At 32.7% G+C, this 25347-nt stretch overlaps 3 protein-coding genes across 3 annotated transcripts in view; 2 read left to right on the top strand and 1 right to left on the bottom strand.

Annotated features, from left to right (window-relative positions):
• CrebA (Cyclic-AMP response element binding protein A) overlaps nt 1–3113 on the top strand; it is a 98111-nt gene extending 94998 nt beyond the window's left edge. The window contains exon 7 of the mRNA XM_089703771.1: nt 17–3113. Within this exon, the coding sequence (XP_089559897.1) occupies nt 17–205 (189 nt within the window). The 3' untranslated portion in view covers nt 206–3113. The remainder of the gene's footprint in view (nt 1–16) is intronic.
• Nucleotides 3114–3307: 194 nt separating this feature from the next.
• Nucleotides 3308–24144, bottom strand: Hgsnat (Heparan-alpha-glucosaminide N-acetyltransferase). The gene is made up of 10 exons (XM_089703769.1): nt 23819–24144; nt 17577–17707; nt 16570–16685; nt 11869–12025; nt 10334–10538; nt 7451–7618; nt 6873–6994; nt 6310–6479; nt 5698–5884; nt 3308–4782 (listed from the first exon to the last, which is right to left on the bottom strand). The coding sequence occupies exons 1-10, from the start codon at nt 24008–24010 to the stop codon at nt 4488–4490; spliced, it is 1743 nt and encodes a 580-aa protein (XP_089559895.1). The 5' UTR covers nt 24011–24144; the 3' UTR covers nt 3308–4487.
• LOC149482429 (juvenile hormone esterase-like) lies at nt 12060–14590 on the top strand. Its single transcript, XM_089703770.1, has 3 exons — nt 12060–12597; nt 12797–14028; nt 14113–14590. Exons 1-3 carry the CDS (start codon nt 12412–12414, stop codon nt 14306–14308), a joined length of 1614 nt encoding a protein of 537 aa, XP_089559896.1. The 5' UTR covers nt 12060–12411; the 3' UTR covers nt 14309–14590.
• Nucleotides 24145–25347: the final 1203 nt, after the last annotated feature.

Below are 25347 nucleotides of genomic sequence, written 5' to 3'. Positions count from 1 at the left end.
ACGCTTCTTCTTCCAGATATCAGCACAAGAAAGTAGGCGCAAGAAAAAAGAGTACATGGACCAATTAGAGAGGAAAGTTGAGATATTATTATCAGAGAACTCAGATTACAGAAAAAAAGTGGATACCCTGGAGCAGAAAAACGCAAGTCTCATGAGCCAGTTGGCTGCCCTGCAAGCCCTCGTGACGAGGGGCACTCGGAAGTGACGTCATAACAACAAACTAGTGACGTCAAACCGATCTTATCTGCACAGGGACTTATTGAATCTGCGTTCTGTATATACCACTTCAACACAAAATTAATCAATTGACGTCACATTGTCGCGGTTGATAGTAGAACGGCAAAATTAATTGTAAAATGGGTTTTATTGCAAGATGGCATTCGGGAAGCGGAATCCTATTTGTAAACTTTGTTATTCATTCTGTAGCTTGTTTTCTTTCACTGCATTTGACGCCTTTGTACAAAAGCGGAAACTATGCAGTTTTCATGAATTCTTTTCTTGAAGTATTTCAATCTATCTCGGCTGTATAATTAGGATTTTCTCGGTCAACTTTCGCTTCCTAACGTCCGTAAACATATGATAACAGTATTATTGCCAGTTCTTTAAGCTATGTGGTCATATAAATCAGATAAAATCTATGGCTGTGAGAAATATAGTAAAGGTGTAAAATTCTCACAGTTCGCTTATTTTTTGTATAATATTTGACAACGATACTGTCCCTTAACTGAATGTATTTATAAGGATGTATATTTTGGATGTAATTTACATTTTATCGAACGTTATGTAGGTATCCAAAGTTAAGGACTGTTAGTTTGAATGGTTGCTCACTATATGTTTAGTAAATAGGTATTTTGTGGTGCTGGCCAATGATACCTGCATTTTGTCTTTAGGTATGGTGCCACAGTAGATATTAATAATATACAAATCAGCGCCATCTGTCGACGAAGCGGCGATGAATGAAGACAGGGAAACTTACTGGGCTCTAGATGAATGTTTACGTGTGTTGTTTGAAATCTCGTAATATATTAGTGTCGAACGGCAAATTATTTGTAAGTCTTTATTATGTGCGTTTATTCAATGTGCAATTAGGTTAAGGGTTTTATTGTTACCCAGAGCGTACGTGCATGGCGCTATGTACTTGCAAGTCTGTTCGCTATATTCTTCATTGTATGTTTTTAAACTTTATAAATTGGCCTAAATATTTATATTCGTTATTTAACGCAAAAATATATACTAGAAATCAAATATAAATTATTCTAATATATTAGTGAATTCGTATTATATACTTAATGTATGAAACATCCAAATGAAATTTTATAAGTGTTACCACATTCTTTTAATGTACAAGATCGCACGCTGACATTTTGCGATATTTTTGTAATTTCGTATGAATGTCTTGAGTAATTATTTATTTGTGGTACTACTTCGTAGTTTAATGTGGTTATGTGGGAGTTATCGGGAAATTTATTAGCATAATACAAAGGTAAGGACTGCTCCTTACCGGTTAACATTGAATTCCATGAATTTGCATTTATAGCGAAATGTGTATCGTCCTAGAGATTTAAACACGTATTTAAGATAACTTTAGATGTATTTTACTAACGGACCTATATGAAGACAGATTTGTATGGAAAATGTTTTCGGTTATGTCTAGTCTCTCGTAGAAACAGTAGAATTCTTGTTAAGAGCCTTCATGTCAGTCTGCGCTCTGTATATCGACAAGTACAAAAATGGCATGCCTTCGACGAAAATTACCTTCAACATTTTAACGTGAACTAATTATTATTAACATTTATTTAATTCATTTTCATCAAATCTGTTCTTATGCTGCTATTTTACTTTAAACAATTTCGCATTTGATATACAATGGAATCTCGCTGAGTTTTCGTTACAGTCTTGCCAACTTTCAACAATTTATCACAAGCATTCAGACTTAACAGTGGCTGAATAATATTTAATTAACATTCTGAATAACTGAACATTCCATTCTTCATAACGAGTGACTTAAAGTGAGCTCTAGTACTTATTAATATTATTATTTAACAAATCTATCATCTCCGTACAAAACGATTTTAATAAACGTATCACATAATATATAAAGCATAATCAATGTTACTATTTATTTATATGGTTAACTTTTTCAATTGATCGGCATATTCATAAGTATTTTACAATTTGTGCAATTACCATGTTCTCTTTTACATTATTAGAAGTTCTTCCTATTTAGTATATAAGTAAATATTCTATTTATATCGCGCTAACACATTATCGTATGGATCCCGCTGCGGGGATAATTTTTAAAAGAATTTATTGAGATATATTTTAAGAGATTTTTTCTAATTAAATTTTAGAAATATATATGTATAAACACAGTTTTACGTGTCTGTCGCTATACATTTAGATATCTATGTAGATTAAATGTATCGTTAGTGCATTTAAATGTATGAGGAACAGCAAGTGTGCCTGCCTAAACGTTCACTGACTACCAATGTAACCTAAGTATCGATATTTAGAGTAGCGATGCGAAAGAGAGGTATCCTCTGTAAAGCTGAAATATATATAAAAGTATTTAACTTGTAGGTAAAATATTTAATTCCTAATATGGCATTTACCGTTTACAGCAGATTTATTTGATCGATTTATATGAATTTATAAAAAGTAGTTGATATTTATAACACATAATGCGTATATATGTCAAAGTTGGTGTCGCGGTTCGGTCGACACATAACATAATATGAAATGCCAAACTTATGCATACTTACTTGTTAGTATGGGAGCACCACGTGGGTGACAAACAGTTTGATCCATTCGAGATTATTTAATTAATCATTTATCGTACACTTTAGGATATGGAGTTTATTAATGTTTTAAAGACTAATATATAAAATTTGTTATTAGTCTCGGGTGGATCACACTACATCATAGTGCAACGGACACACGGTTGTCCTATTTGTTATACATTTGAAGTGTAATTTTAATGATGGTTTTATTTGTTAAAACTATTCTCTGTTACCTTGAGTCATGATTTGTTGAATCGTTTGTTTTATTATTATTTTCAATGACATTGCGGATTACTGTCACCCTTGAGCTAATAAAGCGTCGGATATCGTAAATCGATTGTTTTATTTTTCCTTACTTTGATCACCTACCCTTCTCTCCTTTACCTTCCTGATTATAATTTATGTACTGTGAAGATTTTGATTACTTCAATGTAATTATTAATAGTCAGATTGAATCTGAATAGGTATCACAAAAAAATACGCTATTAAAGTGTTGTTGGGATTCATGGGTCAATGAAACAAACATATTGATTTAATTTCTTTATTTCAGGAAGCTTACAAAAGTTTTTGACCAAAACCTATGTAAACAGTACATCCGATTGGGACTAGATTTAACGAATTTAACAACCTTCATATTTAAATTTTACATTTTCATAAAAACTTTCAGTCTTAAAATACTTAAATACAATAATTAATCTTATAATAATTATGATACAAAACGACAATCCTTCTTTATGCATAATATAATAACTGCATAACTAATTCATTATATAAGGTTTTTTTATTCATGAGCATCTGTATTCATATTCTATCCATACTTATTGGGGTCAAATTCATTCGTTGATATAATAAAACGGTAATATATACCATTGTTGAGTTCAATATGTATATTGAAAATACTAAAAAGAATCCTTTTCTATCCAGAAAAGATGTCGTAAGGCACAAGGCTTCAAGTTGAGCACCAAAAGCATAGTTTTAAATAATTCTTACAATTCGAGTAGAATTCGAAATGTTCGTTAAAATCGATTATTTTTCGCTAAATTCTTAACATTAATAGGATTAATCTCATTTCTACATTTGTCTCATAAAACGGGGTAGATAAAGTCAAACAATAACATAGTTTTAAATTCGATTTTCATTAAAGCCGAATTATTTATAATTTTGAAGATGGCTTTGGAATTTTATATCCTTAGCAGGAGATATTTATCGTTATAAAACAATTCGGCTTTTACAAGAAAAATTTATAACTGGTGTTGCAAGATTCTCTATAAATTGCACAGATATTTTGTTTTATTTACTTGCAAGTCCTAGAACCATAAAGGTACAATATACGCGCTCATAATAGGCAAATACACAACAGTAGGAACAAACATTATCTAGGTATTATTTTCTAGTGTTTGATTTTACGCGAGTATTATACATTTAGAAATTAAAGACTTTTTAACGGATTTTAAATGCGATTTATTCATTATATTATTATCAGTCTTCCCGTGACCACGCTCGCTGTAAAGTGTTCGAAACGTCGGGAAAATAATATAATGAATAAATCGCGTCTAAAATTCGTTACAAAGTCTTTAATTTCTAAATTATCTAGATATGTAATTATTCAAATGAAAAGTTCATACCCTATCAAAAACGTTCACCTCAGTTCCCACAACGTAACATGATCAGTATTTTAATCTAGCAACACCAGTCAACCTAACCACATCACAACGTAATAAAAACTTTTTTCTTCGCCATAACATGTGCTATTATCACCCACAATGCCGTACCCCAAACAGCTTCTACCAATCTAATAGCATGTGTTCTCATAACTGGTATTTTCCAGTGAAAAGGGAACAAATGGGCACATAAAGAATGTCCTATATATAATGCTATTGCGTTTAACCCTGGGGCTCTGAAGGGCCCGCCGGCCCAGAGCCGCCATGCGTCTGTGAATGTGTATGTGATACTGAGGATTGTGAGGGATACTGCTGATGTTGCTAGTACGTAGGATATCGACCTGTAATTGGAGGTTATTAGTATAGACTATAATATCTTAATACATAAATCTCGTGTCACAATGTTTGTCCTCAATGGACTCCTAAACCACTTAACCGATTATAATAAAATTCGCACACCATGTGCAGTTCGATCCAACTTGAGAGATAGGATAGTTTAAACATGGTACCACGAGCGAAGCCGGGGCGGACCGCTAGTAGACAATAAAACTGTATGTAATATGATGTTGTAACAAGTGAAGATCGTAAAATGTAGTACGCATGATATGTAATTGTATGCGCATATTGTAAAGTGTTTTATAGTATAGTCAATAGTATATACTGTATTGTATTTTAGTGTTATGTCAAGATGTATATTATATGTACTAGGTTTCCGCCCGCGGCTTCACCCGCGCAGTCAAAGAAAAACCCTCATAGTTCCCGTTCCCGTGGGATTTCCGGGATTGCGTCATTTTCCCGGGATAAAAAGTAGCCTATGTCCTTTCTCGTGTATCAAAATATCTCCATACCAAATTTCATGAAAATTGGTTCAGTAGTTTAGGCGTGATTGAGTAACAGACAGACAGACAGAGTAACTTTCGCATTTATAATATTAGTATGGATTGTGTATTGTAGAGTCGTCTCATGTGCGTGTACTGTAAAGTGTAGAGTGTCATGTGCACTTACCACAAACTGTTATTAATCGGTACTACACTGTGGTCTCTCGAGAATTCTGTTAGCTAGTGCCAATGTTAGCGTATTGCGTGTCATGATACATGCTAGTGTGGTGTCGTTATTTTTGCTGTAGTGTAGCATCGTATACTTAATGTCATGTCATGTGCGTGTACTATGGAGTGTAATGTAGCCTTAAATGTAGCATTTTGTATAGTAGTGTCATGTACGTGTACTGTTTAGTGTAGAGTGTCATGTGCACTCACCACAAGCTCTTATTAATCGGCACAACCCCGTGGTCTCTCGAGAAGCCAGCTAGTAAGGCAGCAGCTAGCGCCAGTGCTAGTGCAGCTGCGAGCCAGCGGGACACGCGCGCTTTGTGCGAGCGCTGTAGTACGGCTGTAGCGCCCGCTTGTATACCCGCTAGAGCTTGTACCGCGGATGTTAGACAACCTGTATGTGTAGAATAGGAAATTATATTAAATGGAATATTATCGACGATATGAGTTACTCTATGCGTGCAGTATAGAAGGACAGAACGAATGGAGCGTATGCATGATAATATTATGTAAAAAAGACCAGTAGCTAGAGCTGTGGACGTGAGCCATGAGGTAACCTATACGCGTAGGTATTTGTGGTTAGAGACATCTCAGATATAGAATGGAAGAAACTTATGAGTGGAGCAGTACTGCGTAAGAGAGCCATCCTACGAAATAGAAAGATCTTATCCAGATCCAAAAGCCAGGAGCACATTTGGTTAATCATTTCTTCTGGCTGATAAATTGTATAATGAATCATTGTCAGCTGCAGATTGTTCATTTCTTAAATTGAGCAGTGGTGACCCTGAGTTCATTTTTTTTAATTCTACGAAAACTCACCCAACAGCCCCTCGGGATCAGTAGCAGGTCCTCCATACACCCTCCTAGCATCACTATATTGGTACATATGCGATGTCCCCAGTAACAACCGGTCTATATACCCCGCGGCCCCACCGCTGCACTCGGGGGCAACCCAGTCGTCGTGCTTACCGCCTGGGCCGAGGTAACCGCTGAAATTGAATAAATAGAGTAAAATAACAATATCAAAATGTATATTGTACTTTTCAGCCTTTTTTTACTCTTCACATAACATAAACTTAATAAACAAAGACTGAAAGAAGTTCGAACCAGCGAACACGATCAGGAATCTCAAAAATTAAATATTAAAATATTTCTTCTATTGTAAAGAAGTAACATTTTTTTTTTTCGTTTTTATACAATAAAATTTACATTGATGATATTTTTTTGTAACGTTATCTATCACTTTAGCTATTCCGGCAGCAAATGCAGAGGAATAAAATTCGACCTCGTACCCAGATCTTAATCCATCTATACACAATCCCAAATTACAAAATCTCAATAAAAACACACTTTAACATGAGTATAAACAAAAAATCACTCACGCAGGACAATTAGGATCGTGTACAATAAACGTAATAGCACTATGTAGAGCTATGAGCACGGCGGCGAGCACCCAGCACCACATACAAGATAGAATGTCCTTTAGCGCTTGCCCACATGCTCCCTGTAAATAGATATTACGTCTATAAATGTCGTACCTATCTAAGGCTTAATTAATCTAAAATAATGTAGAGCTTCCATTATTAATCAGTGTTGTCAATTTTAATTTGTACCTAATCTTTACAGTTACTGAAAAGATTACAAGTACAAGCCTTAAAGGTATATCTCTACATCCTAGGATGTAAAGCGACATGAAAGTACAGGTATAACAGGCGGATTCGAATTCCTCAGAAACATTTTTATTTTTTTTTCTATTGTATCAAAGTTTTAAAAGATCAAAAGCTGCTAAGAAATGATTTTAAGTGTATTTGACAATTTCTGAAATTTAATCATTATCCTTAAGCCATTTCATAACGTCTAATCAAAACAAACTAATATAAATGTTAAGCAAGACATTAAATAAGAAAAATAAAAGAAATTTAAAAAAACTATATAGGTAAAGTAATGATGATTTACTTACCCTTGGCGGTGTATAATATTTAGGCGCAGTTAGCGCATAAAAACCAGCAGCAATAAGATATGCGACTGCTAATCGTTGTAATACTCCAAAGATCCTCAATTCACTCAGCATATTAGACCCGTATATTGTGTTCAAGGAAACACCAAGTAGAAACATCATAATGGAACGCTGAAAGAAAATTGTTTATAAAACATAACATGGAAGGTTTGATATTAAGTTCTTACATAAAACTTGGTTATCTATGTTTATTTCATTAATTTAACGTGGAATGTTTAAATTAATTTTAAAACGTGCGGGTAAAAGCACTATTTAGCATAGTTTCAAACAGATTTTGAATGCGCTAAGTTTTAAAAACATATTTCAGATGACATTACTTGAAAAAGGTGTATAATGTATTCTGCACCTAGTTATTGTACCGTAAGAATTTTCTCATCTGTAAAAAATGACAAACTATCCGGTTTTAAACCAAAACTACATAATAATATTGTAATAATTTACTGTTTATGTTGCTCATACTTGAGTTGTACCAGTATAGTAGAATATTAAATTATCTGTGGTGAAACAATAAAAATAAAAGTAATTCTTAAGTATTTAAATACTAAGGAAATCCTTGAGGCTGTTTCCGAGAAACAAAACCAAACAAAACCATTTCTCGTTTATTGAATGTGGACAGTGAATGGCAAGACATTTACATCGCTTCAACAATTGAACATATTCATCAATTTAATTCTTTATCACATGAGGAGTACGATCCCGTTATTATAAATTAACCGTATCGGATTAGAAACTAAACCAGGCCGGCATCCTTTCTTTGGGTCAAGCCAATTACATCGCTAAAGCAGTGCTTATTTACCTTAACTAAATTGTGTTACTTTATAGACACAATATTAGTAGTTCCTTCACTGTACATAAAAGGCTTCAAACCTATGCTAATATTATTATACAAAAATATGGGACATACTTAGTCCAGATTACAATATAAAATTCCAACTAACAACAAATATTTAAGGCAAAACGCTTCCTCGTCGTTACATTCCGTTATATTAATAGTTTAAAATTTAAAAGACATTTGACTTGTTTTAAATTTAAAATAACGTCAGCTACTCCACAAATAATCAGCACATCAAAGGAGGCAGAGAGAGCGTGCACGCGAGTATGGAATTCGCAATGTAACATCTCGAAACACTGCATATTTAATGCATCTTTATATCTAATACACGTACTCGAGGAAATCGGTGATGTAATGTATGAAAGTGGCCTAATGTCCGTTATAAACGATGCAATTTAAACGTTCAAATGACGTAAATTAACTATCCTTGACAAAGCATTTTTGCACTGTTGTTGCAGAACAGAATTACTTATTTTCGTTTTTAAGTTACACTAGGTAATAAGTGTAATTTTTAAACATTCTAAAGCTCTACATTATTTTTTGACGATCTTATTGTTCTTTATATTTCACGTCCATAATAGTATTTCATAAATTGAAAATGCGGTTACTCGAATTGAGGACGAGTTCAAAAATGCCCATTGTTAGTAGTACAGTTAAGTTTGACATAACAATACATTTAAAGGTTAAACCAACCGGCGTCTCTTCCTACATTATTGCAAATAAACGACTGGGACTGGTTTGGTCGAGCGCAGTCAGCGTTCGGTTAGCTGTTATGTAATTCTTATCAAAGCCTACTTTATGGCAAACATAATTTATTATGCACAACAATTAGTAAATCTGTACAGTATATTTAATTAATAAACTCTTCACAAAAGCCTATATATATTTGCCATTCTAATAATCTCATAAGATAAGTACATAATAATAATTTATAAAATATTTAGGTAAACTTACTTAACTATAAGGCTTTATATTTAAAAATTCATTTTAAGCACATTGATGTCAGATTCCATCTAATCTAATTTTACGTCAAAGAGATGCGAACTGTATCTAATGTAGAGGCTAGAGTTATCATCTGTCTGTGATCTACCGATATTATGTAGTTGTTAACTATATCAATCGGGCGATTATGTTTTTAAAGACAGTTGTGATCGTTACATCCATATAAATAATGATAAAATAAAATAAATTTCGAATACCTGTGATATTTTTTTTAAATTGCTTATTTAAAAAAATATAAGCATTATGAACAGCAGGTGACATATGTTTTAACTCACTTTACTACTAACAAGCCTTGATTGGAACTTCATTTAATAGAAAGCAACAAGTCTATAATATAGTAGAAACAGAATTTGCCTTTAATTGCATTTTTGCTTCATAAAGCGTAACGTTTCATGCACAATTGCCTATCCGTAATAACAATAAGATAAATTACATGTTCATTACGTACAAATATGTCGTCATACGAATACATGCGAAAAAATATTTTTGTTAATTCGAATACAAGTTCAAATTTCAGAAAAGCACTTTAGTTCAATCACTACGCTCGGCTCTACATTTGCATGTAAGAGCGTGTGTGCCGCCCCCCTATGCAAGTGGCTTTCTGTTAGCGTAGCGTTCAATAGAATAGACTACGAATGTATGAGATTGACGTAGGCTGTAGATAAACGTATCTACAGCCTACGTCAATCTCATACATTCGTAGTCTATTCTATTGAACGCTACGCTAACAGAAAGCCACTTGACTAGGGGGGCCGAGCACACGTGCAGAAGTGAAACTTCTTTGGCACGATTAGAAGATGTACCAAGATCCATAATGTGGCGGTATTGCTATTTGCCATGATGCAACCTTGAAATTTAATTACTGTCATCGCACCTAAAGAAGTTTCACTGAAAAAATATTTTTTAGAAGTTTTGAAATGTAACTACTTCTTTCGCACCTATATTAAACCATTATCCATAACCTAATTAATAAAACAATTAACATTACTCACCCGTACAATATGTATAAATATCTTCCACCTGGGAATGCCCTTAGCGAACGCGCTCTTCACAGAGAGAGGAACACACACGCCCATGATCCACAAAAAGGCGGGAAACACCAAATCCCCGACGGCCAAACCGTTCCACGTCGCGTGTTCTAGCCACCAGTATCCCCCCGCGCCATCGTTCACGAATATCATGAAAACTATCGCCATCCTAAAAGATTAATAATTGTACCTATATGTAAATTTACAAGAACATACCATAAAGCTAAACCGTTGTAGGTTTATAACAAACATATTCTTCTAATAATATATATGAGAACATAATGTTAGAGCCACCAGTACCCCCCGTGCTGAATATCATGAAAACTATCGCCATGCTAAAATATAGTGTGATGAGATAGAAGTGTCCTAATTCCTAGTGTAGCTTACACAAAGCTTTTACAAAAACCCTCTTATAACATTTGAATCTAATATAATCGTTTTGCTTTGCAGGATTCTGACCAGCCCGCGAGCAAAAAAATATTTATGGTGTGGCTAAAATATTTAACATTCTTTGTCCCATCAATATCAAATCAAAACCTTTGTCCTTGGCGTTTTAATATTCAACGAAAAAGGAAAGAAATTCGTGTTCCACGAATACAAGACATGCGTCTGATATTCGTGGAACGTAAAGTAAAAGTATCCAAGAAAGTTAAATTAATATGATTTTATTATTATTTCTCTAAGACTGTAATATCTTGCCTCGGTCTATTTTTGGTTCGTCTATATTTTAATTTCCCTATAAGCTCAAAGAATAACTTAATACGTTTTACGTATAAAATTAATAAGTATCTTATGTACAGTCGGTACATAGTACATACTATAGCTGTATCCTTTTCCAACTAACACAAATAAAAGAGACGGAAGTCCTCTCAGACATCGGGACAGGTATAACCCGTATACCCCTTACGCTTTTAATAAAGGAGTGGTTTTAATTATAGTTGTTTAATTACACATATTGCCCGCTCAGTTGTTAAACGCATAATAGTATGAAACAACCAGTTGTGGATGCAAGTTAGAAACATAACATTTGTTCCGTGGGAACATAAAAAGAAAAACATTCACGCGAGCAATGATATGCTTAATATGGCAACAGCTCTTTTCAATTTTGTATTGATTACTGCTTGAAGTGAATGATTTACGAGGTATGCATTGCTGATGGCTAATTATTGCAGACTTCATCATTGAAAACGATATCTAGTATGCAATAGGGAACATTGTGCTTTTGTTTCTAGACACAGCATACAATAATAATCAGTTACCCATCTTAATTTTACCCATCTTAATTTATCTTTGGGGGAGGCCTATGTCCTGCAGTGGACGTCTTATAAGGCTGGAACGGAACGGAACTGAACCCATCTTAAATTAATAATAATAAAAATAAACACATCTAGAAACACAAATCTTCTATCTTATCTTATAAAAGCAACTAACGTCATATAAGTAATGACAGCAAAATTTTACGTAATGCTTAACAAGTGTAGAATATCTAAAAGACCAACCCTCTAAATGTATCCAGAGCACGTAACCGTTGTTGTATTGCCAGTTCCTTGTCTCCATACCGAAGCTTTGCAGACCTCCTCACCCTTGACATTATGAGCTTCAATATTCCGTACACCACCCATATTCCGAGTAGTAATCCCAGCAGGAGGAGCAAAGCTGTGACAAAATTAAAAATTAACGCCTAAAATAGTTCTCACGAGCCTTACTTCTTAGTTTACATTATATTGCCTGTGGCGCCAAATAAAAAACTCAAATTCATCATTCATGGTTCATTATAATATAGTGAAATTGTTAATCGAACTAAATCATGCCGATTAAAAACGTAATACCTAAAAAACCCTAACAAATTCCTTTCATTTTTGGGGATTTGTCTTGTATAAAATAATCTTGAATACATCAAACCTCAAGTACATGATAAGTTAGATGAAAACGATATCAATTCATCATCACGTACATTATCACGAAAGAATTCATAGATATTGCATTTTGAAAGTGACTTTCAGCCGGGAATCATTACGGTACATTCATGGATCTTTGAAAATATGGAAATTTTAAGTATAATTTGTGTTTTTAGTTTAATAAGTAATGCCTATTCGGCCCAAGTAAGAGTTGACCCATTAGTGCTAATTGACCAAGGACTTGTAAGAGGCTTAAAATCCAGCGACGCGAACTATTCACAGTTTTTGGGAATACCATATGCGCAAGTGGATTTGGACAATCCTTTTGGAGTGAGTTTTGCATGATATTATTCATTTATGTGTGTTAATCGCTAATAAATTCAATTTCTAACAATTAGGTACTATTGTTTACTATCATCGTATGTTGCTGAGTTACATTTATGTCAGATAAGATAAATATAAATATTATGTAACATAATAAGTAATATGTAATTCATTTTAATAAAAAAACAAAATAATTATATTTCAGGCTGCACGTCATCATCCCGGCTTTGATGAAGAAATATTTAACGCATATGACGATTCCATAGTATGCCCGCAAACTGTTAAGTCATCAATGCGATCGGATAGTGATGCAAATGAAACTTTAGATTGTTTGCGGTTGAATATCTACGTTCCTACCATAGCTAGTTCACAAAATCCATTGCCAGTATTAGTATGGTTTCACGGGGGTATGTATGTTGTTGGTAGTGCTAATAGTTACGATCCAGAAAATCTAGTGAGACAAGGAATTGTCGTAGTCACAGTTAATTATCGGTTAGGTCCTTATGGATTCATATGCCTTGACGTACCTAATGTTCCCGGAAATCAAGGTCTAAAAGACCAATATGAAGCTCTTACATGGGTAAGAAGAAATATACGCGCTTTTGGAGGAAATCCCTATAACGTGACCGTTGGAGGGCAAAGTGCAGGTGCAGGGTCTGCTTTACTTCACTTATATTCCAATAAAGACAAACTTTTCAGTAAAGTAATTGTACAAAGTGGTACCCCTCATAAACCTGGATCATTCGTCAACGCAGATGTTGATGTCGCTAAAAAATTAGCTTTACACCTTGGATTCAATACCACAGACACATCTGAAGCGTTAGAATTCCTCAAAGGCACACATCACAAATTAGTATCTGGCGCAGCTGCAGATTTAGATTTAAAACTAAGGCCGTGTAAAGAAAGGTCTTTTAGCGGAGTAGAGAACTTCATAGACACGGATCCATTTTCTCTTTCAAATGCTAAGAAAGTTAAAGGGACTCCAATATTAATAGGTCACACTAGCAACGAGTTTCATGGTACTAATGCTAACGAAGATGATGAATATTATGAGTCCAATATATTTTTTGAGACTTTAAAAGAAAGTTTTTATCTAAACAACGAACAAATGGAAGAAGCTGCACTAATTGCTCAACATTTCTACATTGGTGACGAATCAATTTCAAGAGATTTATCATTTGAATTAGATAATTTTTCAACCGATTTTCTTATGAAACATCCCATAGAACGCACTACCACTAACTTACTAAAAGAAAATGCGAAACCAGTGTACCAATATGAATTTAGTTATGTTGGAGATAGTGAGAAAGATGACGCCGTACACAACGAGGAATTAAAATATCTTTTCAATTTCGGTGGTACAGTGGAAGCTAATGAGAAAAATAAATTGCTTATTGCACGAATTACAAAAATGTGGGCCAATTTTGTAAAATATGGGTAAGAAGTTTTTGTTTTTTTTCTCTCCTATAATGTGTAGTTACTTTAATATTAATAAATTTATTATTAATTATTGTTTTTCAGTGATCCAACACCTGTGGTTGACGATATATTGCCTGTCAAGTGGAAGTCGGCGGGAAAGGATTATCGTCCTTACATGATTATTGATGCTGATCTAAAACTTGAGTATCGAATAAACAAGGAGAGCATGGCTTTCTGGGATCTCTTTTATAAAGCCTACGGGCATTACAACATTTACACCAGAAATTGCAGCTTTTAAATGTCTTGATTGTCATTATGACTGAAAAGGAATTTACTATACAATGTAAATACGATATATGTATATAAAATATATGTAAATAAGTAAATAAATGCATTTTTTTTTTGTTTACTTTGATTTATTTGAACATAAAAAGTTATTAATACAAACATAATGTTCTATGTAAACGCTAAACTCGTTACCAATATTGGTAACGGAAGTAAAGTGAAATTCCTCATGTTTACCAACATTCCAAGACACCAGAATGCATGAGACATTTACAGTAGGTACAGAATCGTAAGAAATAATTGAGCAGTTAAAATATCCTGTCAACAACCGTAGGCTGGCAGCGGATAAAGTTCATCAAATCGTTGAACCCGAGGTTGGAAGAATTCAATACAGGATCTCCGCCTACATAACAAGATGATCACCGTTTGTTTAATTGACAAGAGTTCCGAGACGATGTTAATTCTTTCTTATAACTTATTTAAAAGTTGGTATAGCCAGAATAAAGACATGCCTAAAGTAGTTAATTGAAGAGATATGCTTAAATATGTTTCTTATTGTCGTTATCTCGATCGATAGAATCACTATGGTATTATTACAGTATAATATTATAGAAAATGGTTTTTTAGACTGTGGTATTATGTAATTTTATCGATACGATGTACTTACATTTAGAATTGATTCAGCCGCAAAAGATACCTTCTAATCAAATCTTAGACAAATTGACTTATTTGAAACACTGACACTTTTATCAATAATAAATCTTTCATTAAAATACAAATAAAGGTCGATTTTACATAAACCACAACTTTCGCTATTTCCAATACGTGAATCTGTTAGGTACGGTAGAATTTCTTAATTTTCTCTGTCCCTAGTGCGTGACGACGCGCTTGTGATCGCATTTTACTCAATTCTCAACGTCAACAATCATTATTTTTAACTGCATCATTGTAATCTTTGCACACGATAAATCTTTTGTCTGAGTTTCTGTACTGTGTTTTGTGGATTTCATAAAGCACAAGTAGGTCACTTATTGAACAACTCGTAATAATCGTCACCTCATCTTTAACTAGGTATTAGTTAGGAAATGCGAAATGCAAAGTTCGTAAGAAGTATAGTATATATATATTCGTTAGAAGTACCTAAGTATATCGATTTAAAATAAACAAAGAAAAGAAAACTTTACCAAAAAAAAATTAAATACTTCAGGCAGATAGCGCTCTATCTGTCTAACTTTCGATTGAATATGAAAGATTTTGATTTTATAGGATAGTATAAAAAAAAATTGCAATTTGATAGAAATAAATAATAATATCTAAACAAAGCAGACCTAATGAATACTCGCGTATTGAATTAAAAGCAAGTTGAAAGCACTGACCTCCATAATTTGCATACAGGAATACATAACGATTCAATAATATTATAACAACTCTACCAGATGGCACTGCCCCACTGATCTTGAAACATATCTTAAGATATTTATATTTTTGTCATTGACTATGGCTTTGTAACAAATGTAATATTAGAATGAGCTAAATTGGATTTTAAAATTAACATGCGAATTTCAAAAGTGAGTTGAAGTCCTATTATTCCATATCGTATAGCTTACAATTTAAGTTTTTTTTAGATTTTACATATTTTTTCGAAAGAAATCCCTCTTCACCGTCCGCTCTTTCATTTTCTGCACAAAAATTATAAACTAAACGATGCAGCACAACATCACTATTTATAGGTTTATTTTTTTAAAACTCTAAAGAGTCTCACATAATAATTAGTAATTCCAAAAATAGCACGGAAGTCGAAACAATGCAAAGTTATCATTATTGTAAATTATGTATAAGAAATGTGAAGTACAATGTTAAGCCCAAGCATGAATCATGTTGACTAACGCAAAATATTATTCCATGTCATGTGTATTCTAACAGTAGTGCACTAAAAGTTGAGATTATAGATAAAATAAAATTGCCATCAATTGTTGAAGCAGGTCAAGAGCGAGATAACGTCTTCGGATATCATGTTAAATCTAGACAAGGGCGAAATTGAATATTTTTGTGTCAAGGGTCTCTTGAGGACAACGGAATCAATTTTATTATTGTGAATTTGCATTTTACAATCGTTACTTCTAAAGATGGTGAGGATTATACATTTTGGATAAGCAAAATGTATGTATATTGTATAAGTCGAAAGCCATTTTGCAAATTTATTAACAATTTATTTATATGGTTTTGAAATTTGGGTAAACATGAATTAGGTACATAATAAATAAATATACTTACGCATATAAATATCGACTGGTTCCCTTGTGGTTCGCACATCACAGCCTTCGCCGGTTACATTCAAAGTGTAAACTCCAAATTCTCCCAAATATGGCCTTAATTGACAAATCAATCCCCTACAATAAAACAAAAGAATTGAAATAAAGGTAACATAGCAAATATTATATCAAAAATTTTATAAAACTTCGTATCATAAAATAATATCGGTTTGCGACTGCATATATTGAATGTATTCGTTTTGGCGCGCTCTACAATTTAAATTGAGAACGTTGCATCACATTCCATTTTGTTTTTTTTTGCCAACCAGACATTAACAAGATCAAAATGTCAATAAAGGTCTCATTTGCATTCTATTGTTCTGGAGTTGATTGAGTTGAATATTATATTTGGATTGATGCCGGTATAGGCTAGGTTATTAGAAAAAGAAAAAAATAATGATGTTAGTCAAGATTGACAAATGTGAACAGTGAAACACTGGTAGGAATACTGAATAAGAATATTTGATGTGAAAACTCAATAAAAATTCTACATCAGTAAACAAGTCCCATTAAACTGTCTTTCTAGATTGTAAAATGTCTATGAGAACTGTCAACCTAGAAATGGAAAAATTGCGAAACATGTTTCGAAGTCGGTACGTTTCTTATTTTTTCCCCGCGCGTAATGTTACTAAGAAGAAAGAATATTCTGAATGTGACTTTCTAGTTACACTGCGAACCTTACAAAATAAACTTCATAGCACAATTAATGTAGCTTTTGTCTTTTTTGTTTTTGGTATATTTTAAAGTGCTTAATTTACCTATTGGTTTACACATATGCCTACTTTTGAAAGTGGGTCCTATTTGTGCATAATTTTGAAAAAGATCGCATACACGATAGCATTATGAGTCGATTCTGTACTTACATATGGTATGAAGGTACCATGTAGATTTCTATGGAAGGTACCATAATGTACAAAGTCGACTCGTAACTAGGTATATTTATAATTATGTAGTATAAACATAACCTACGATGTATTCCGAACACTCATATAATCTTCAGAAGTGTCCATGTAGACCCTCCAGGTGACGCGCTTTGCGGTATCCACAACCCACCAGCTTTCAAATCCGGCTGATATTGACTTCTGCAGCTCGAAGGGACACTATAAATTTGTAACAAAGACTTAGAATTAAAATTAAATTAAAGACCTCTAAAAATATAGAGACCGATAAACACGTTTATTAAAAAAAAAAAACTCTTTTAAAAATACTCGATCACATCTATGCTAGATACATTTTTAAAAAGTATGTTCTAAAAAAACAGATTTTTAGTTTCCTTTATAAATAAATATGATCAAACGATTTCAGATGATATGTTTCATCGAGCCATCGACCATCGTGCATCCAATGTATTTTATAATACGCTACAAAAGGATTTGCTAAAACATTGCGTGGTTTCTCAGAGACTTGGCATTTGGTATCGAGAAGAAAGGTGTAATTATGTAAGAGTGTCTCGAAAAGGCGCGGAATTCGCGACCAGACTCAAAACGAGTTACGGCTTTACCGCCAAATCGAATAGCAAAAACTGTAAGAAAATATTACACTGCCTCGTAATTGCATAAGATGATGTGTAGGTACAATATTACGAGAAATAAGGATCTGGACGAGTTCAAATTCTTACGAATTTACAAATTTAATTATATCACGTCATACAATAATAGATAAGTACAAAACATAAAAGACATAAAACTGGAGCGAATAGGGATAACTAACCCTAATTTACAGTAAATAGATAACATATCACCTATAGATATTAATTTATTATTATACTCACTTATACTAGATGATCTAAAATTTACTAGTTAGTAAGTTTTTGGTAGAGCCAAGAGCCATCTGTTATAGTTTATAGGTCAATTATTAATTATTTAGACATTATGACATACGGATTTATTATAAGACATGTACCTATATTATTAAAATAGTGAAATACATTTATAATATTGTTTACAAATAGTAGATATTCATTGTTATATATTTATTAATGATCTACCAGCATAAATAAATAAAATAACAAATATTAGTCAATATTTCAAAGCAAACTATTCCACAATTCCAATTTCTCTACACACGCTCGCGTGATCAAAATATTTGACACACATAGCTACTAATAATTACATCTCTTACACTAGTTATCGCGCAAATGAAATCAGAACAGTGATGAAAAAGTATACACAAACATTAATTCACTATTTTAATAATTGGACCATTGTCGATCAACTAAATTCTGAAGGAAACTATCTAGGTATCTAGGTATAGAAATATGTGAATTAAAATCAATATACGACCTGTTATTAAAAACTTAGCTGCGTATGCCAATCAAACAATTTATTAATTAATTCTTATTCTTATTAATTATTATAATTATTTAAGATAACTCAGTTGACTTTGATTGTAGAAAATCGTCTTCAAATAATTTTAATTTAAGTAGATACCTTATTTTAAACGCGCTTTGTTTCCAACAATAATGAAACATAATGTTTATAAGATAGATATAAAAAGATAATTAGAAATGTTTATTGAGGGGAATACGTGATTTCCCCGGAAAATCCCTTCGACACGTCATCGGCTCCATCAATCAAAGGGTCAACGTACTTCATTATGTGATAATGTGATACGCAGTTAAAAAATAAAAAGCTGCCCTTCAAGCAGCATATTTTTAGCATATCATTGAAGTATAATGTATGTATTTGGTAACAAACATCTCAGGTATAGTCATTCTATCAATAATTGAATATAAAAAACAGAATCGTCAATTTGAATGAATCATTAAATTGTATACTTACACATAGTACTAGTAGTAAACAGACATTGCAGTTTCACGCATTCGTGAACCAAATAAAATGACAATATCTATGTTTGTAAGAACTTACATACCTACTTGGAATATTTAAATAGATAAGTACTTTCAAAATAATGCACGCGACTCGAAGGTTATTTGAGAAATCGCGCGTGTTATGTACAAGTGTAACAGGACGTGGTTGGTTCATAATTTAGCAATTAACTTAGTATTTTAACTGCACATTGTAAATCATCAATGATCATCAGTGTGAATTGAGAAAACTGATTACGTTCCTATTAGCCTTAATATGGCTAATTTTAAAATTTATAACACCTCCAAACTATTTGTTAAAAGTTGAAATTAATAATTGTGCATTATATAGGTTCACAAATCACACAAATAAACATAACCCGTTGGTAGTTATTATTACAATAAAACTCTTCGATTTTATATTAACGCATCGACGGTGTTGACGACTTCATGGGCGTAGCCACGGTGGGGCAGGGTGGGGCACTTGCCCCACCCTGGCTCTGGCCTGAAAGTACCTAACCAAATCTTAAAAAATTAAATTAAATTATCCAAGTACCTACTGACTACAAAAATTAGTATCCGTAAGAAAATTCACTCTCGAAAGTCGTCACACAAAAAATGCTATCTAAACAAATAACTTGCGCACGATTGACCCCATGCGTAAGCAAACGTCATCCTTTTATTTTTCGTTTGTGTGTTTTTGGCCGATATCTCGGAAACTATCCACTTAAAGGCAAAAGTTATTATGACTTTTTTGTAAAATTATAAAATTTCTCATCTATTATTCCTTGTAAACTTTTTTTGTAAAACGTATAGTTTACTATATATGGCCCATTTAATGAAACATTTATCGTTTTTGGCTAATAACTCTTAAAATATTGGATTAATCAATAAAATACATCTATCCATTTTTTAAGATCACTCTATTCTCTACAACTTTTGTTTTTTGTTTTTTTTTAGGGTTCCGAACTTTAAAAGGAAAAAACGGAACCCTTATAGGATCACTATGTTGTCCGTCTGTCTGTCTGACTGTCAAGATCCTTTTTCTCAAGAAAGCGTGCACGTATCAAGCTGAAATATTTTATATCGAATACTCAAGTCTACGGTCCCTTGAAGCTGTGAAAGCCAACGCAATCAAAAGATACAGCCGTTTTATGCTGCAAATTATCGCAAATTTCGACATTCGCAAGGGAATCAAAACCTACACTGTACTTCCCGTGAACACAGTCTTGAAATTTGGTAAAAAGCAATGTCTTATAGCACAGACAAAGGAAAAATTGCTAAAACATACATTTTAGAGTTACAACATAATAAAAAGTAGGTTTGTTCGGAGCCCTCGGCCTCGGTGCGCGAGTCAGACTCGCAATTGGCCGGTTTTATTTCTAATGCCCACAATTTTTGAGTTATTTAATGACGTTCAATGTTGAATTATCGGGCTTAAAATGGAGAATTTCAAGGTATGCGTACCATATAATGCTACAAATTCAACAAAAATGATGTCCTGTAGTACTTCAAAATTAATAGTTTATTTCCTCAACTGCAATAGTAGTTAATAGACTTTTTAAATATTTCATTTTATTATATTTCGTACAACTAAATAATATTGAGTAGAGTATATTATTTTATATTCTGATGCAAAAATAAAATAGAATAAAGGAAAAGAGTATATTTTTTTGAAAAAATGTGTGAAAAAAATCATTTTTCTATAAAAAAATATCTAAATTTTATCAAAAATCCACTTGCATTGGATATCTCTTCTTCGTCTTCATCACATCCTTAAAAAAAACTTTAAGGCACCCGCGTCACCCGCCGAGCGCCGACATTTCTACATTAAACGGATTACAACTCAAAAACTACGGGCACTATGACACTAAAAAATGAGTAAATAGATGTATTTTGTTGATTAATCCAATATTTTAAGAGTTATTAACCAAAAACGATAAACCGGTTCATTAAATGGGCCATAAATCGTAAACAGTAAGTTTTACAAAAAAGTTTATGCGGTGTAAAATATGCGAAATTTTACTTTCTATAAAAAAGTCGAAATAACTTTTGCTCTAAAGTGGATAGTTTTCGAGATATCGGCCAAAAACTTTTCTTTAAGAATGCAAGCGAAACTCCACCTGGCTCTGTCAGCTTTTTTGTGTTTTTATGGTCAGTAAGTGACCCTAAACTTCCCGTGAACCCAGAATCTCGAAATTTTGTATTAAGTAACGTCTTATAGCGCAGATAAAGGAAAAATTGCGAACCCTTTAGGTTTTGATTCCCTTTCAAATGTCGAAATGTGTGAAAATTTGCAACACAAACGGCTGTATTTATTTATTTATTTAAATTCTTTATTTAACACACATAAAAAAAAGAATATACACAAAAATAAAAGAACAAAAAAAGAAAATCATATTAACATGTTAAATAGGCGGCCTTATCGCTATAAGCGATCTCTTCCAGGCAACCTTTGGATAGGATTTGTCATACGAATTAGAATTAGATGGGTGGTGTTTGATTAAAAAGAGAAAAAAAAAATCATGATAAATACACAAACGGCTGTATCTTTTTTATTGCGTTGGTTTATAACTATGATTTTTTCACAGCTTCAAGAGTTCGTTTTTTTCCTTTTAAGGTTCGAAGCCCTAAAAATTAACCGGGACTAGACTTAGGATAAAGTTGCTAGGAACAGATTTTTTTTTATTTTTGCCCCACCCTGAGCCCATGGCTAGCTACGCCCATGGACGACTTGATGATAATTATTAATTATAGAGTTTAAAAGTCTGTGTGTAATAATGTGCGTATGGAATATGTTATCCATAAAAAACGAAAGTTGTTTACTAAAATAACAATAAATGTTTGTTTAGTTTAGGTATATCCAAAAATACGGAAGCCGTAAAAATTCACTTGAATGTTGATATGCAGTGTCGCTTAGAATATATGGAAATTAATAGCCCATTACCATTACGCTTTTGTTGGGTAGGAAGTGGAGTGATTTCGTAATAAGACGTAATTTATTATACAACAGTTGTATTTAGAAAGAGAAATAGAAAGAGAATGTTATTCAGAAGTGGAGAGAGCAACAGGTACGAGCCATGATTTAACAATTACCCAATGCATTTTATTCTGTGCATTCTTAAAAACATTGCTTTTTCAGATTGAATGAAAGTGGGACAACTGCCCCAGAATCCCTGTTTCAAATCTCGTTTTATATTATAATAAACCTATAGTTTGGACTGGCTCCAATTCATTACATACCTACTTTAATATTTTTTAACTCTACCTTTGTTATATTAAAGATAGTATTGTATACGTAGTATATTATTATTAGTCTGTGATAGTATTAAAGATAGTATACATTAAATCAAACCAATCGATTTGTTAATTTTTCAGGATTTCAGTGCTAATATACTAACGACTTCATAGTTTATACCTAGCTAGACTATATATATTGATTTTAATATTAAACATATGTATTGAATATCATTGTGTATTGAAATGTTTAAGTTTAAACGGTTGAAGGTTAACGCTAAATTCGTGACTGTAATTATACAAATTGGTCGTAACTGAAATACTATTCTTTCCAAACCTTATCTTTTTCATGATGAAAGAAAATAAAAATTGTAAATGCAATAGTTGTTAATGTCTCTACTTAAGGTGTATAAATTCATACGAATATCCATGTGTACGTATCCATCCATATGTAGGTACATAATACCAATACATTTTGACACAATTATAACCCATCAATAATCATTAAAAAGGATGTAATTCATAACATATCAGAAATTTTATATGCATGTAGTTAAGTTATTGTAATTTTAATTTTCCTTAAAAAAATAACGCGACATCGTTTATTTATATAACTTATATCCAGGGTTTCTACATTTATAATAATATTCTATGATATTTATGACCTCTATAAAATATTCATATCATTAGGTAGATAATTCGTATCTACTTATAATATTATATGAAAAAAGAAACTGGATTTGAAAAAATGCACCTTATTTAAATAATAACTTCAACGAAATTAGTTCTCCGGACATGAGTACAAGTAAACTGGTAGAGCGCGTCTTGTCTTAATTATTTATATCTAAGCTTTTAGAACCATTTCTCAATAGTCACAAATAATGATTCACTTCAAAATATGTACAAACAAAGACACTTTGATACAGTTGAAAAGTACCGAGATTAGTAAAGTGTTTACATCTATTTTCAAACGAAGGACGCAGGTTCATAAACCTGTCAATAGATTTTATGGGTGTTTACCACTCATGTTTTATTAGTCAATACTTATCACATCAATTACTGGAAATGTTTTACTCCGAGCAGAAACACTATTTCTTAATTCTGATCCTAAAGTTTTTTTACTTGCTCTAAAAATAAGTAGTTACTTATCCTAAAGTTTCCGACTTACTCTAAAACAATCATCAGAAACGCTGTACACAGCGACGTTCCTATCAGCCTCCCCGACCACATACGCTTGATCCATCATCAGGGAGCTGATATTAAGCCCCTGGAACTCCTCCACGCCTGGGTCCTCCAGCCACGACCGCACCACATCCTTATACCACTGCCAGGTATCGTTCACAGCCGCTGACTCATTCATTGTCGCACTTTTACTATACGCGATGTAAGTCTTTATGAACACATTTCGCTTATGAGCGTCTAGGCGACGAGAGAAGCGGACTTGCACTGCCGGTAAAACCGGTGTCCGTCGCACGCCGCATCGAGACTCATGAGCCAAGACTAGGCTTTCTACGCGTAATAATATCCGCAAACAGAATGCGTTTACGCGCTTGTTACGTTCCCCAGCCGTGGAAATCGATTGATTAAATCAACTGTGTCATTGGAATTGCACATATGAAATGCTTGGCTAGAGCTTTGTTTGATCGGGTCGGTGTATGAGTATTTTGATCACAGTCATCTTATAATAGGACAGTTTAATAGGTACTATATGCCAAAGTAAAACAAACTGACTAGGTATATCTCAAAAAGTTCTAAACCTATTTATCTTTTATTTGGTAGAAAATTTACAATGACTTGTCTGAAAGCCCATAAAATTTTAATGCCAAGTCGTTTTATCCGTCTTTAGTCCAAAAATTTTTTTTGTAATTGATCCTTGCACTTGACCAGCCGTGTTCAATAATTCTGCACAAATATTTTCATGCGTGATGCTAAAAAATTAAAAAAAAATATTCACTGTTATAATTACGTATGTAATACGTAAATATGTAATTTTATAAACCTTGATTATCTAATATTCAAAATTACAAAGTATAATATTATTACATAACTAAAATTTACATTCATTTATAATGTTTATTCATAGGTAAGTTAGGTACATAATTATTAATTATAATAACACACTTTATATTAGATAATTAATTAATTATTCAGTTTAATAATTAAAACGATTATAATGACTCAGATAAGAGTCATAAATAAATAAAATATATCTTTATCTATATAAAAATATTTTCTTACAACAAGTAAATTATTAAAAAAACAAAATACCCGACTGCACACTAAAAAAAGAGTGATTGAAATGAATCTAATGATACCGCATACATATTTTTTTAAAGGGAAATTTAGAAAAAATATTATTATGTCTTTATCCCGTGGGACTTTTAGGATAAAATGTATCCTATGACACTCCCGTAATCAAGACAAATCTAACGATACCTCATACATCAAAATCCATCAAGCCGTTTAGGCTACAGGTGGTCACAAAGGAAAAGACATACATACATACTTACATACACTCGAAAAACATTACCCTCCTTCTTTGGCAGTCGGGTAAAAAAAAATTGCCAAGTGGAGTGGGAGCGACTAGCGATCAGCTTAGGATGGTAACTTTAATTTTTATTACCAATAGGCAATATAGTTTTCAAATAATTTAACTTCGAACCTACCTGGTTTTGTGCCCTTTATCAGTACTTAATT

This window comes from Colias philodice, chromosome 15, assembly GCF_061535455.1.
Source record: "Colias philodice isolate Cphi_HAF_F1 chromosome 15, ilColPhil1 Martin Lab GWU primary, whole genome shotgun sequence".
In the NCBI taxonomy this organism is placed as follows: domain Eukaryota; kingdom Metazoa; phylum Arthropoda; class Insecta; order Lepidoptera; family Pieridae; genus Colias; species Colias philodice.
This window is presented reverse-complemented; position numbering and strand designations above follow the sequence as displayed.